The 14,143-nt window shown below is 42.1% G+C and overlaps 2 protein-coding genes across 2 annotated transcripts in view; both read left to right on the top strand.

Moving 5' to 3' along the window:
• LOC117352133 overlaps positions 1 to 14,143 on the top strand; it is a 1,164,809-nt gene that overhangs the window by 773,870 nt on the left and 376,796 nt on the right. The window lies entirely within an intron of this gene.
• Positions 1 to 14,143, top strand: part of LOC117352124 (mucin-2-like) — an 87,251-nt gene that overhangs the window by 69,779 nt on the left and 3,329 nt on the right. Inside the window, exons 16-19 of the mRNA XM_033928268.1 lie at positions 2,263 to 2,419; positions 4,597 to 4,728; positions 9,672 to 9,756; positions 13,870 to 13,907. Of these exons, the coding sequence (XP_033784159.1) occupies positions 2,263 to 2,419; positions 4,597 to 4,728; positions 9,672 to 9,756; positions 13,870 to 13,907 (412 nt within the window). The remainder of the gene's footprint in view (positions 1 to 2,262; positions 2,420 to 4,596; positions 4,729 to 9,671; positions 9,757 to 13,869; positions 13,908 to 14,143) is intronic.

The following is a 14,143-nucleotide window of genomic DNA, read 5'->3' as shown; positions in this document are numbered from 1 at the left end:
TGTATGTGCGCACCCACCCACCCAAAAATCTGTTGCTCTCTTTATGCCCTCACCACATTTATGATCCCCCCTTTCAATCAAACAATCTCTTGCTCTATGCATCCCCCTCCCTTTCCCACACACACTCATGATCACCCCAAACTATCAGATCCACCATGAGGAGGTGGGATGCAGTAAAGGAAATGCTCTAGCAGGGCAGCCAGAGACTATTGGGGGTTTTTTTAATTCAAAAATTTGTTTAACATAAATTCTTTCATAAGAACATAAACATTGCCTCTGCTGGGTCAGACCAGGGGTCCATCGTGCCCGGCAGTCCGCTCCCGCGGCGGCCCCCCAGGTCCATGACCTGAAAGTGTTCCCTACCTAACCTAAAATATCCATACCCTATTCGCTCAATGTCCTGTAAGGTAACTCTATCTGTACCCTGTAATCCCCTTCGCTTCCAGGAAGTCATCCAGTCCCTTTTTGAACCCCAGAATTGTACTCTGTCTTATCACCTCTCCGGGAAGCGCGTTCCAGGTGTCCATCAAAACAGTTAAGGATAAAGATACACATCATACAAAGAAAGGAAATAAATAATTCTAACACAAATCTTTCTAGCACACATTAATTTAGAGGAGCTTCCATAATTACATCTCAGAATACAGAAAAAAAACAAAATTAACTTGAGAAAACTCAAGTTAAATCTTCTTTAGTGCTTTCTCTATCTTTTTTGACTCTCAATAAAGACCTGTTTTCAAACTATTATTTCTCTACATTTTTTCCATGTTCACGAAAACTTAAAAATAAATTTTTTCTCCCGTATTTTAATTATACACTTATATGGAAATTTTAGAAAAAATGTTGCTGCCAGAGCCAAAACTCTAGGTTTTAAGAGTAAAAATTCCCTCCTTCGCATGTGAGTTGCTCTGGCAACATTTGGAAACATCAGAACATTATCCCCACAGAATTTTGTTGTTTTATTTTTAAAAAATAGCCTCATAATTAAATTCTTATCTCATTCACTTAGGCAAGTCATTAATAGGGTAGGCCTAGTTTGAATAACCTCTTGGGAATCCTCAAGAAAATGAGTTAAGTCAAACTCCGTAGTGACTAACTGGTCTACTTGATCTACCGTTACCCGCTTTTTCTGTGGGATATAACAACAGTTTTGTATTGGAAAAATGTCTGAGTTTACTAAACCTAGTATCTCCTTTAAGTATTTTCTTAATAAAATTTCCAAGGATAGTAAATATGTCATAGGAAGCCAGAGACTATTTTTTTCAATGCTGCCACTGTTAGAATGAGTTTGGAAGATTGTGGGGTTGAAGAAGGCTAGAAAGAGATGGCAGGCTCATGGAGAAGGAGAAGAGAGAAAGGAAGAAAGAGTTGCTAGACAGCAGGGACACAAAGAAGAGCGTACTTTGATTCAACAGCAGGCAGCTGGAACCATTGGGTGTCGCTGGGCTTTTTACCAGCCTGTCTCAACAGTTCTTTGGGCTTTGGGAAAAACTTTCCTTTCTGTGCACTTGTATCAGAAACAACCTGGGTGAAAATGTTACCACTCTGTCTATAATGCATAAGTGGGACCCAGAAAAATTTGGGCTACTATGAATGGAACCAATTATAGCAGGTATAAAAAAAATCTCAATCTCTCTCTATCTATAGGTATATATAAGCTACTTTTATAGGATGTATCTTATACTTCTTTTTCTCTAAATTTAGCAACACAAGCACTTTTGGTTCTACAGTTTGGATAAAATCTTTAGATATACAGTAACTGGCCCACAAATCTCTAAGATATGCAACATAATTTCACTCTATGGACAAGCATTTATCTCCTGGGGCTATATAATAGGTGCTCTTTCCAGTAAGAACTAGTAGGTTAACTGACAGATTAGGTGCCAGGGCTAAGTTAATGATTGCTCTTCCACAAAACCTTGTGTAAGTTGAGCCTCCAAGTATAAGCAAAGTGGCAGAAATTACAATACTTCAGCAACTGACCATTAAAAGACATGAACAAAATGTGCATGACTCAATTTGGACACCATTCTGGGCATGAGAAACAGAACAGATAGGGAGAAAACCCAATAAGAGCACAAGCAAGATTTATTTAAGTCATGTGTTATCTCGTTTTGATTCTGATTGCATTGTAGCATTACATCTGTACTGTGTTGTCTGTATAAATCGAAAAAGAGCAATATTAAACACTATTAGAAAAATCAGAGTAGCTGATTGGATAATGTATAAATATGTACACCTGTCTGTTTTGTACTCCTAAAGGTTAATCCAGTTTCTTACTACCATACTTGTTTGTGGGACACATGTACCTGTGAGACCACCGATGACATTGAATGCCTGTGTACTGCTATAGCTGTCTATGCTGCAGCCTGCAATGAAGCGCAGATATGTATCCACTGGAGACTGCATAACTTTTGCCGTGAGTATTGTTTGTGTCCTATGAAAAACCAGGAAGTTCTAGAGGGTGATGGATGAGTGTCAAAAGCTGGATCACTGTCTAGCTAAGGGGTAGGCAATTCTGGTTTTCAGGATCTCCACAATAAATATGCATGAGCTAGATTTGCAGTGCATGCAAATCCGTCTCCTACATATTCATTGTGGATATCCTGAAAACCTGACCTGCCTGTGGCTCTCAAGGACTGGAATTGCCTACCCCTGGTCTTACTTCTCACCTTCAGGAAGCTTCATTTTTAATCCATATGTCCATGTCTCAGAAAGAGCATCACACAGTCTGCCAGTCCTTGCTTGTGATGCAAGAAGAGAGAATATTGCAGTTGAGGACTAAAAAGCAGTCACTGAGAAGATCCAGATGGGCAGAAACTAGGGCTATGAAGCTTTATTGTAATGAGACAGGGCTTCCTGCTTGAGACAGATTTCCACCTATAGAAGTCGCACAAGCAAGATATTCAGTCTCCATAAGTGGATGATGTCATCAAATGAGCCCTGGATTAGATCTTCTTAAAAGTTAGCCCGAGAGCTAGTCTCAACGGGCGTTAGTAACTCAGGGCTGGAAGGCCCTCGTGTTGACCCGTCGGGATTGGCTCTCGAGGGGGAGGGAGGAGGGCTAAGGGTTAAATGGGGAGTTAGCATAGGTTAGAATGCGTCCTGCCGAGATTATGGCTGTAGGATTCAAGGTTCAAGGTTTATTAATATTTGATGTATCGCTGAATCTGTTTACAAAGCGATGTACACAAGTAAAAGAGAGATAAAATTATAGAGATACAAATTAAAATTCATTAACATCCAATTTAAGACAAGACAGACTTGAAATGGGAGGAAAGAAGGGCAAAGATTACATTTGTTATATCTAGAAAAACAAATACGGGATTGGTTAGCGGCAGGACGCTGTGGGCGGGTCTATTTAGCTGCAACTGCCGAGTGTCGGGTCTCTTCCTGTCCTCAGTGGTGGCTTTCCCGCCCTCCCTCCCTTTGTGGGGTAGTTGGTTCCCGGCTTGGGAGCTCAGGAGTTGTAGGCGGGGTTCGAGCTACCAAAAGCCGGGGCTCATCCAGAGATGAGCAGCTTGAGGGCAGCTGGTTTGGAAGCGGCCCCCCTGACCCTTGCTGACAGGAGCGGGGTCATGGAGGCCAAAAAGCTGTTTATATGTAGTTGTGTTGTAGCTTAAAATTCGATGTTATTTTGTTGTTATAATAAACAGAGCTGCAACTCTATTTTTCCAAGTTGTAGTTGTGTGTCTTTATTTATGGTTACCTAAGGTAGGGGATTTTGGGAAGGAAAGAGACCGATGGGCCTTTCCAGATCCAGCTGTTAAACGTTATGCCCCATTAATACTGCCAAGGGCCCTTCAGTTTGTTTTGTCTATGGTTTGCAAACAATAGTTTTTCTTTTCACTCAGCATTGCTGGTACTTAGTTTTGGCTATTTACCCCAATTTTTTGCATTTGTCCTCCTTTAATAATTGTTTCATAACACTCTTAATCCTGTGCAATTTTTATTTGGTTTTCAGGTGTTTGCAAATTTTAGTTCATTCTGTGAGCATGTATATTGGTATTATGCTGCATTAGTTCATTAGCTGTATTGTTCCTTTTTGCATAATTAGATCATTGATTCTATCTTTTTTTTTTTCATTACTGTCAGAGAAGTATGCCATTAGCCCTATTGGAAAAACATAATTTATCATTAGGGTTATGCAGTCAATGGAAGGCATAGGGATTGGTGTCGCAACAAGGTAATTAGGAATGGTGAGAAACAAAAACCAAAATGTTCAGCTTGGTTACAACACAAACAAAACCAAGATTCAAACAGTCAGAATGCTCCACAACATACGAGTGCCTCAGCAGGCAGAGAAAAGAAAAAGAAAAACCTTTAAAGTTATTGGGGATTCCAATGGGATAATATTTGTTTCCTTATATTCATATGGAATCTGAATTCCCTATATTATCTTATTTTCTGGCTGAACCTTTTGTTGTTTGCTTGATTGCTTGTTAATTAATTATAGATTTCAATAAAAAAAAGAAAGCTGAGTCTCTACATCATTTTTTTTAAATACAGAAGCCACTCTGCTCTCCAAAACATTTTGAAAAAGTAAAAATACAATAGAGTAATTTTTGTTTTCTTTGTATCTATGTTTCTCTTTAGCAATATACTGTGAATACAGCAACTTGACTAGAAATGATTATAGGTGGCATTATAAAGCCTGTGGAGTTCCCTGCTTGAGAACTTGTCGGAATCCAACTAATAAGTGCTCAGAATGGTTACCCAGACTAGAAGGTCGGTTTCTTTATTTATATAGTAGGGGTCTATAGCCATTTTAAAAATCTTTTTATTGGTGAATAGAACACATTACAATGTCACAACAACGAGATGGGAACCCCTCACCCCCTAATCATCCAACACAGTAGTAGTTCCTTGTCTCATTTACAGGAATTTATGTTTTGTTCTGTTTATAACATTATTTTTTTGTTTGGGGATGGTCAAAGCACACATAACAAAGTCAAAATGAAAAGAGCACCAAGGGCCATCAAGTGTGGGATAATCAAAAGTGGTTTACTGATGGACCTAACACAGGCCAAGTTTTGGTGTCAAACGCCTGTGTCAGGGGGTCAACCAGTTTAGTCTGAAATCTTTTATAGCAATCCAAAATACTAGACCACTGCTATAAGAACATAAAAATTGCCGCTGCTGGGTCAGACCAGTGGTCCATCGTGCCCAGCAGTCCACTCACACGGCGGCCCCCGGGTCAAAGACCAGTGCTCTAAAATGAGTTCAGCTTCACTGTGTATGTCCCAGTTTAGCAGGAACTTGTCCAGTTTAGTCTTGAAACTCTGGAGGGTGTTTTCCCCTACAACAGACTCCGGAAGAGCGCTCCAGCTCTCCACCACTCTCTGTGTGAAGAAGAACTTCCTTAAGTTTGTACAGAATCTATCCCCTTTCAACTTTAGAGAGTGCCCTCTCATTCTCCCTGCCTTGGAGAGTGTGAACAGTCTATCATTATCTACTAAGTCTATTCCCTTCAGTATTTTGAATGTTTTGATCATGTTTCCTCTCTGTCTCCTCTTTTCAAGGGAGAAGAGGCCCAGTTTTTCTAATCTCTCACTGTACGGCAACTCCTCCAGCCCCTTAACCATTTTAGTCGCTCTTCTCTGGACCCTTTCGAGTAGTACCGTGTCTATCTTCATGTACGGCGACCAGTGCTGGACGCAGTACTCCAGGTGAGGATGCACCATTGCCCGGTACAATGGCATGATAACCTTCTCCAATCTGTTCGTGATCCCCTTCTTTATCATTCCTAGCATTCTGTTTGCCCTTTTTGCCGCCGCAGCACATTGTGCAGACGACTTCATCAACTTGTTGATCAGAACTCCCAAGTCCCTTTCTTGGGAGGTCTCTCCAAGTACCGCCCCGGACATCCTGTATTCGTGCATGAGATTTTTGTTACCGACATGCATCACTTTGCACTTATCTACATTGAACCTCATTTGCCATGTTGCTGCCCATTTCTCGAGCTTGATCATGTCACTTTGTAGATCTTCGCAATTCCCTTGTGTCTTCACTACTCTGAATAACTTTGTATCATCCGCAAACTTAATCACCTCACTCGTCATACCAATGTCCAGATTGTTTATAAAAATGTTGAAGAGCACTGGTGCCGCTCTTCCAGTCCAAGTATTGTCCATTTATCCCCACTCTCTGTTTCCTATGCTCCAGCCAGTTTTTAATCCATGTGAGTATTTCACCCTCGATTCCATGGCTTGCAATTTTCCGAAGTAGTCGTTCATGTGGAACCTTGTCGAACGCCTTCTGAAAATCCAGATATACAATGTCGACCGGGTCGCCCTTGCCTATCCGTTTGTTTACTCCCTCAAAGAAGTGCAGCAAGTTCGTCAGGTAAGATCTGTCTTTGCTGAAACCCTGCTGGCTGGTCCTCATTAAAACGTGTTCGTCAAGCGCCTCTAACATCTTTCCCGGTACCGAGGTCAGACTCACCGGTCTGTAGTTTCCCGGATCTCCCCTCGAACCTTTTTTGAAGATCGGCGTAACATTCGCCATTTTCCAGTCTTCTGGAATCTTTCCCGATTTGATCGACAGCTTGGCTATTAGTTGAAGCAGTTTGGCTGTAGTCCCTTTCAGTTCCTTGATGACCCTCGGATGGATGCCATCCGGTCCCGGGGATTTATCGCTCTTAAGCCTATCAATCTGCCTGCATACCTCTTGTAGACTGACCGTCAACCCTGTCAGTTTCCCATCTTCGTTTCCTCCATATAGCCTGATGGTTTGCTGTGTAGATCCTCTTTGGTAAATACAGACGCAAAAAATGTGTTCAGTTTGTCTGTTATGCCATGGTCATCCAGCGGTCTCACCGCCTCCTTCGCGGGTCGTTTCCCCTTAATATATCGAATGAACGGCTTGAAGTTTTTTGCCTCCGTGGCTATTTTTTCCTCGTCTCTTTTAGCCCCTTTTACCGCCTTGTGGCACTTGCATTGATGCTGTTTGTGCTTATTCCAGTTTTTATCCGTTTTTGACCTTTTCCATTCCTTAAATGAAGTTTTTTTTGTCTCTGATCGCTTCCTTCACCTCTACCTCTACAGTGAGCCACGCTGGTTCTTTGTTCTTTTTCCGCTTGGATCTTTTGTTGATACGCGGTATATATAGATTTTGCACCTCGGTGACTGTGTCCTTAAAAAGGGACCAAGCTTGCTCTAGCGTTTTTACAGTGCTTATCCTCTTCTCAATCTTCTTCCCTACCATGAGTCTCATCCCTTTGTAAGTTCCTTTTCGGAAGTTCAGCACTGTGGCCTTCGTTCTGGAAAAACCAGAGTGTCTTAATTGTATATCATGTGGAGAATTCAAAGTGAAACGCTGAAGGTCAATCTGGTCGATATTCAGCGGTACTTAGCAGGCTATCTGTGATATTTAGTAGGAAATAGCCAGCTATCTCCCACTGAATATCTAGATTGCCAACTAGGCTGTTGAATGGCTATGTCATGTGGCTGGCCAGCTACGGCATGGGGCCAGACAGACCCACAAAAAAAACTGGTTTATCTATGGCCATGGAGCCTTAGCCGGCCAGCTACTGAATATCGGCTTGGCCATTTAAGTCCATGGTATTGAACTTTAAATGGGAAATTCAATGCCGGTGGCTGGATATGGACCCAGCATTGAATTTTCAGGATCAAGAGGCCTGCAGGAGGTCACTGAGCTGCCTTCTGCAGGTTGAATATCGCAATGGTCCAATGTCTCCAAAATGGCGGATAGTGTCATAACTAATGTGCGCTCTATAGGAAGAGTGTGTACTATTTTGCAATAGTTCATGAAACATGCATACTTTTTCCTAACTATGCACATCATTTATGACACAGGAAAAAAACATGAAATGTTGTTTTCTTCTCTGTCTTAAGGGGCTACAAATGATATGAAATACCCTGGAAATGTTGTTGGCATTTCTCATGGCATGTCATATTAATGTACCTTCCTGTTATTTATCATACCCTGTTCCCCCACCCCAACCCGATATTCATAGCCAATATGGGCAAAAAGATCTAGATATTCAGGAGCAGAATCCAGACAATGGCTACCACTTAATATTCTAACATCAGCTGCTATACATAGCTTATACACATGGAGGGGCATAATCAAAAGAAACGTTTAAGTCCGATTTGGACGTATGGTGCTAGATGCCTAAAGTCGGCAGTGGTAAAATGTCCATTCTAGAAAAATACGTCTAGAATATTTTTTTTTGCTGAAAATCATCTATTTGGACATCCAGGCCCTTGATCATCCAGACCGCCAGTATATCTATATTTATACTACATTTACGACCAAAAATTAATCTGTCCCAAATGTCCAGAACAAGACTATTTGGACGTGGGAGTGGCCAGCATTGTGATGGATTGGCCACTCAAACTATGTCCACAGGCACAGTTAGTAATCAGTAGCGTGTACTCAAAGGCAAAGATTGCCACAAACACAACAGATACTTAGCTGCTGTAGAACGCTGCTGTTGCTGCCGAATATCCCCACAAGTGGAGCCCTTGGGCTTGAATGTGCGAGTTGAATGATATGCCTTCTTTTGATTGGTTTGTGCTAGAGGCAGTGGATTGGCTGTTTAAGAATGTGGGCGGAGTTCTCTACAGTTCTTCTTGCTGATGGCCGCTGGTGTCTTGAATCCCCAACGCCATTCTGTGTGCACTGTGTTTCTTGCAGTTTCTGCCTTTGTGTGATGATACCAGCTTCTTATTGCTGAGACAAGATCCCTGACTCAGCTCCAGCGAAACATGGAAGTTCTCTGTCAGGTCTTGTGCTAATGGCATTTGTTTGGCATGAAGTTGAGCCTTTGTGTACTCTAGGCTTGTGGGGATAAGAATGTTATAATGCCCCTGTATCGCTCCATAGTGCAACCTCATTTGGAGTATTGCATTCAATTCTGGTCTCCTTATCTTAAGAAAGATATAGTGGCGCTAGAAAAGGTTCAAAGAAGAGCGACCAAGATGGTAAAGGGGATGGAACTCCTCTCATATGAGGAAAGACTTAAACGGTTAGGGCTCTTCAGCTTGGAAAAAAGGCGGCTGAGGGGAGTTATGATTGAAGTCTACAAAATCTTGAATGGAGTAGAAGGGGGACAAGTGGATCGATTTTTCACTCTGTCAAAAATTAGAAAGACTAGGGGACACTCAAAGTTACAGGGAAATACTTTTAAAATCAATTGGAGGAAATTTTTTTTCACTCAGAGAATAGTTAAGCTCTAGAACACGTTGCCAAAGTTATGTGGTAAGAGAGGATAGCGTAGCTGTTTTTAAGAAAGGTTTGGACAAGTTTCTGGAGGAAAAGTCCATAGTCTGTTATTGAGAAAGACATGGGGGACGCCACTGCTTGCCCTGTATCGATAGCATGGAATATTGCTACACCTTGGGTTTTGGCCAGGTAATAGTAACCTGGATTGGCTACTGTGAGAACGGGCTACTGGGTTTGATGGACCATTGGTCTGACCCAGTAAGGCTATTCTTATGTTCTTATAGGTCATCCTAGTGCTGATAATGAAACCAACTACAACGGGAACTCACGGCAGCGTAAAGTTTGAATGGCTATATACTGTAATCATAGTTCATCCAAACCTGTTGTGTAACCATGAATATAGATAGGCTATAAAAATATGTAAGTAGGTATATATTGATGGAAGTACAGTATTGTGAACTGACAAAGTCTTGTTCCTACAGGTTGCTACCCCTTGTGCCCTGCTGATCTGCCATATTTTGACGAGATCACCTTAAGATGTGTCTCCAGACAGAACTGTACTCCATGGTAGGCTGTTTTGGACTTGAGAAATCATCTATCTTCTTACCTAAAGTAATTTATCTTTGAAAATATTGCAGTTACAACATTCAGGATATATCCTAATATGCCAGATCCAGCAAAGCCATGCCTGTGAAACCTCCTTATAAGTGGGCTGACCACTGTCCCTTTACCCTTTCCACTTAACTGTCTAATATGGAAACATAGAAACATGATGGCAGATAAAGGTCAAATGACCCATCCAGTCTGCTCATCCATACTAACCGTTATCTCTTTCTCTCTCTAAGACATCCAACATGCCTACCTCACGCCTTCTTGAATTCAGACACCGTCTCTGTCTCCACTACTTCCTCCAGGAGATTGTTCCACTCATCTACCACTCTTTCTGTAAAAAGGTATTTCCTTAGGTACTCCTGAGCCTATCACCTCTTAACTTCATCCTATGCCCTTTTATTCCAGAGCTTCTTTTCAAAAGAAAGAGACTTGACTCATGCACATTTATGCCACGTAGATATTTAAACATCTCTATCATATCTACCCTCTCCCGCCTTTCCTCTAAAGTATACCTATTGTGATCTTGAAGTCTGCCCCCATACGCCTTATGATGAAGACCACACACCATTTTAGTAGCCTTCCTCTAGACCAACTACATCCTTTTTATATCTTTTTGAAGGTGTGGTCTCCAGAATTATACACAATATTCTAAATGAAGTCTCACCAGAGTCATACTGGGGCATCAATACCTCCTTTTTCCTACTGGCCATATCTCTTTCCATTCACCCTAGCATCCTTTAACTTTTGCCGCCACCTTTTCAACCTGTTTGGCCACTTAAGATCATCACATACAATCACATCCAAGTCCCACTCTTCTGTCATGCACATAAGTCCTTCACCCCCTAAACTGTACTGTTCCTTCGGGTTTTTGCAACCCAAATGCATGAGCTTGCATTAAATTTTAGCTACCAAATTTCAGACCATTCTTCAAGTTCTCTAAGTCTTTCTTCATGCTATTCAACCTATCCAGGGTGTCTACTCTATTGCAGATTTTGGTATCATCCGCAAAGAGGCAAATTTTACCTGTCAGCCCTTCAGCAATATTGCTTATGAAAATGTTAAAAAGAACAGGCCCAAGAACACCACTGGTAACATCCCTTTGCTCAGAGCGATCTCCATTACCCTCTGTCGTCTTTCACTCAACCAGTTCTTGATCCAGCCTGTCACTTTGGGGCCCATCAGTTTTGCCCACTGCATTTCTACTCCTTCCCATCCAGACAATTCCTTGATGTAATCCCCCATCCGAACAAAGTTATTTTTTAAAGTCTAGAACCTTTACTTTTGAATGAGCCCTCTCTATATTAAACCATGCCCATCTTAATATTAAACCATGCCTTGCAGTGATCACTGGATGCCAGATAATCACCCACTGTAATATTGGAAACACTTTCCCTGTTTGTAAGCACTAAGTACAGTATGACCCCATCCCACATGGGTTCCATTACCAACTGCTGGAACAGTTCTCCTTGTAGAGAATCCAGGATCTCCCTACTTCTAGATGGCCCTGCAATAGGGAGGAGGCCTGTATATTTACCATTCCCTCTTTCCAAATTGATCCACAGTGCCTCTTCCTTGCCCTACAGATTCTGCAATTGTATGGCCTCCTTTTCTTCCTACCCTGTCTTTCCTGAACAGATTATAGCCCAGTATAATTATATCCCAGTCATGGTTCTCCATGAATCACATCTCCGTGATTGCCACTATATCCAACCCCTCTTCTTCCAGCACAGCTTCTAGAGCCAGAATATTGTTTCCCATTCTTCAAGCATTAATATATACTGTTTTCCAGACATTGTCCCCTTTTCCCATCCGTGTAAAGGTATTTACTTACCTGAGGGTTTATACTCATCTGGGGGCTTTGATTACTCTGCCCCATCACTTCTGATTTAAAGCCTTCAGTATCTTAGCCAGCCTGAGACATTTATAGTTTCAAGTGGAAAGGTTTAGTATTAGCAAACCATCCCTTTTACTTATATATTCATAGAAAATTGTGCTTACCACTAGGTTTGCAAGGATAGTAATAGTTCTACAAATGGTTTCCTGAAATTCCTGTCCCACTCCAAGGTGCTGCTGTATTGCATCCTCATGTCTTTGGAAAATAAAAGAGAAAATGTAAGGCCCCTCATATGAGTAGGCTACAACTGCTTGATTTCCTGGTCAGATATAGAGCTACATATTCAACATGTCTCGACACTGATAATACTGTTTGCGAAAATGAGGTGCTCATTTCAAATGTGTGTAGCTGCTCTATTTAGTTGAGGTAGTTTCAGGCAGTATTACAACATGTGCATGTATTCAGAAAGGGAATGGGACTACAATCAAAGTGGTTTACATATTATTTACAGGTCCTTATTTTGTACCTGGGGCAATGGAGGATTAAGTGATTTGCCCAGGGTCACAAGGAGTTGATGTGGGAATCAAACCCAGTTCCCCTGGCCATTGCACTAACCACTAGGCTACTCCTCATGTGTGGAATTTTTTAAGAATAAGATGACAATGTGACTCCGCCCTGCACCACCTAAACTGTTCTCCCGGAATGCTTACAGGTGCCTTACTAAGGGCTCCTGTGGTATTAATTAGCATGGGCTTACCACTACTTAAAAGGGTGTATCTTGAGAAGTGCTGAGGTAGTCCTGCAGTCATTTTGCGATCTGTGTGTGGAGAATGGGTGTACCGATCAGTTTGTGAGCCCTTTGCAACCCGATTTCCATCCGACCCTGATTCACTAACCTGTGTACCGATCCAATCCCAATCCTTGCATTCAAATGAGGGGAAACGGCAAGCAAAGCAGGAAGGATGCGGATTCACTACACTTTTTCCTGACACACCGACTGGCTGGCTGATCAAAAAACAAGCGACTGGTGAGGACCAGTCGCTTGTGTAAAAAACTGCTCTCTGCCCCATCAAAAGTGCCCTGCTCTTTTCCCTCTGCTGCCTCTCCTTCCCAGAACAGCACCAGAGGCTAGCCCTTACCTTACTCTTGCCGCCCCAACTCTCCTGCTCTCTGTCGCCCTTCCCTGCACTGCGAACCCGTGATTTATGCCGTGGATTTAAAACGGGGCTGCACTGCAGGGAAGGGCAGCAGAGAGTAGGAGGGTCAATAATTATGCCTGCTTTAAAAAAAAGTTAGGTGTGGCTCATCATGCATCAGGGAATCGCTGGGGCAGTGAACTTGAGCACCGATACAGTCTGCACTTTTGTCAAGTCAGGAACGGGAAGAGGCTGCTGCTGCCGGGGATCACCCTTCCCTGGGAGAGCAGGAGTCGGAGCCAGTAAACCCCTCCCCCCAGAAAAAATGGGCAGCAAACGCATGCGTAGACCATCTATGGGCAAAGTAGATGGTCTGTGCATGCGTGGGGATCGCTACCTAGCGGTCCATGTCCTCGGATGGGGGCGTGCCTCCGATCGTCCCCATTTGAATATTTTTCCTTCCTGAATCAATCGATGGCAAAAGCTAGAAGAATTCTAGGGTTCATAGGGAGAGGTATGACCAATAGGAAAAAGGAGGTATTGATGCTCCTCATTTACAATATTGTATACAACTCTGGAAACTGCAACATCAAAAAGATATAAACAGGATGGAGTCAGTCCAGAGAAAGGCTACTAAAATGGTTGGTGGTCTTCATCATAAGATATATGGGAACAGACTTAAAGATCTCAATATGTATACTTTTGAGGATAGGCAAGAGAGGGGAGATATGATAGAGACGTTTAAATAACTATGTGGCATAAATGTGCATAAGGTGAGTCTCTTTTATTTGAAAGGAAGCTTCAAATTGAGAGGTCATAAGTTGAGGTTAAGAAGTGATAGGGTGGTAGATGTGTGGAAAGTCTCCCAGTAGTGGTGATGGAGATAAAGACTGTGTCTGAATTCAAGAAAGTGTGGGACAGGCACAAGGGATCTGTTGGGGAGAGGAGTTGATGCTTCGGATGGGCAGACTGGAGGGTCATTTGGCCTTTATCTGCCATCATGTTTCTAAGAATATGCTCTCTCTATTTGTGGTTAAGATAATAAGCAATAACATGATAAAATAATATTTTTCCTTTTATTTTCTTGTTTTCTTGTAGTTCTATGAGAGATCCAGGATGCATAACAAATTTTAAAGGTATTTCTTTCTCTATCCCCTGCTTTTTACTATACAGGACCTCCCCTTACTCTGGGCTGTGGTCATCCAGGGTGGTGAACATAGAAGATCCCAGGTTCAAGTGAATTAGAATGAAAGAGATAGGGACAAACAGATGGTTAAGTGTAATTTAAACATTCAAGGGAGTGTTTTGGCATCCTACTAACTGGTAGGATTACACACCTTCATGCTTCTCTCTCTTTCTTTTTCGCTGCATG

This window comes from Geotrypetes seraphini, chromosome 19 (genome assembly GCF_902459505.1).
Source record: "Geotrypetes seraphini chromosome 19, aGeoSer1.1, whole genome shotgun sequence".
In the NCBI taxonomy this organism is placed as follows: Eukaryota; Metazoa; Chordata; class Amphibia; order Gymnophiona; family Dermophiidae; genus Geotrypetes; species Geotrypetes seraphini.
Note: the sequence above shows the minus strand (reverse complement) of the source record. Positions and strands in the feature narration are given on the sequence as shown.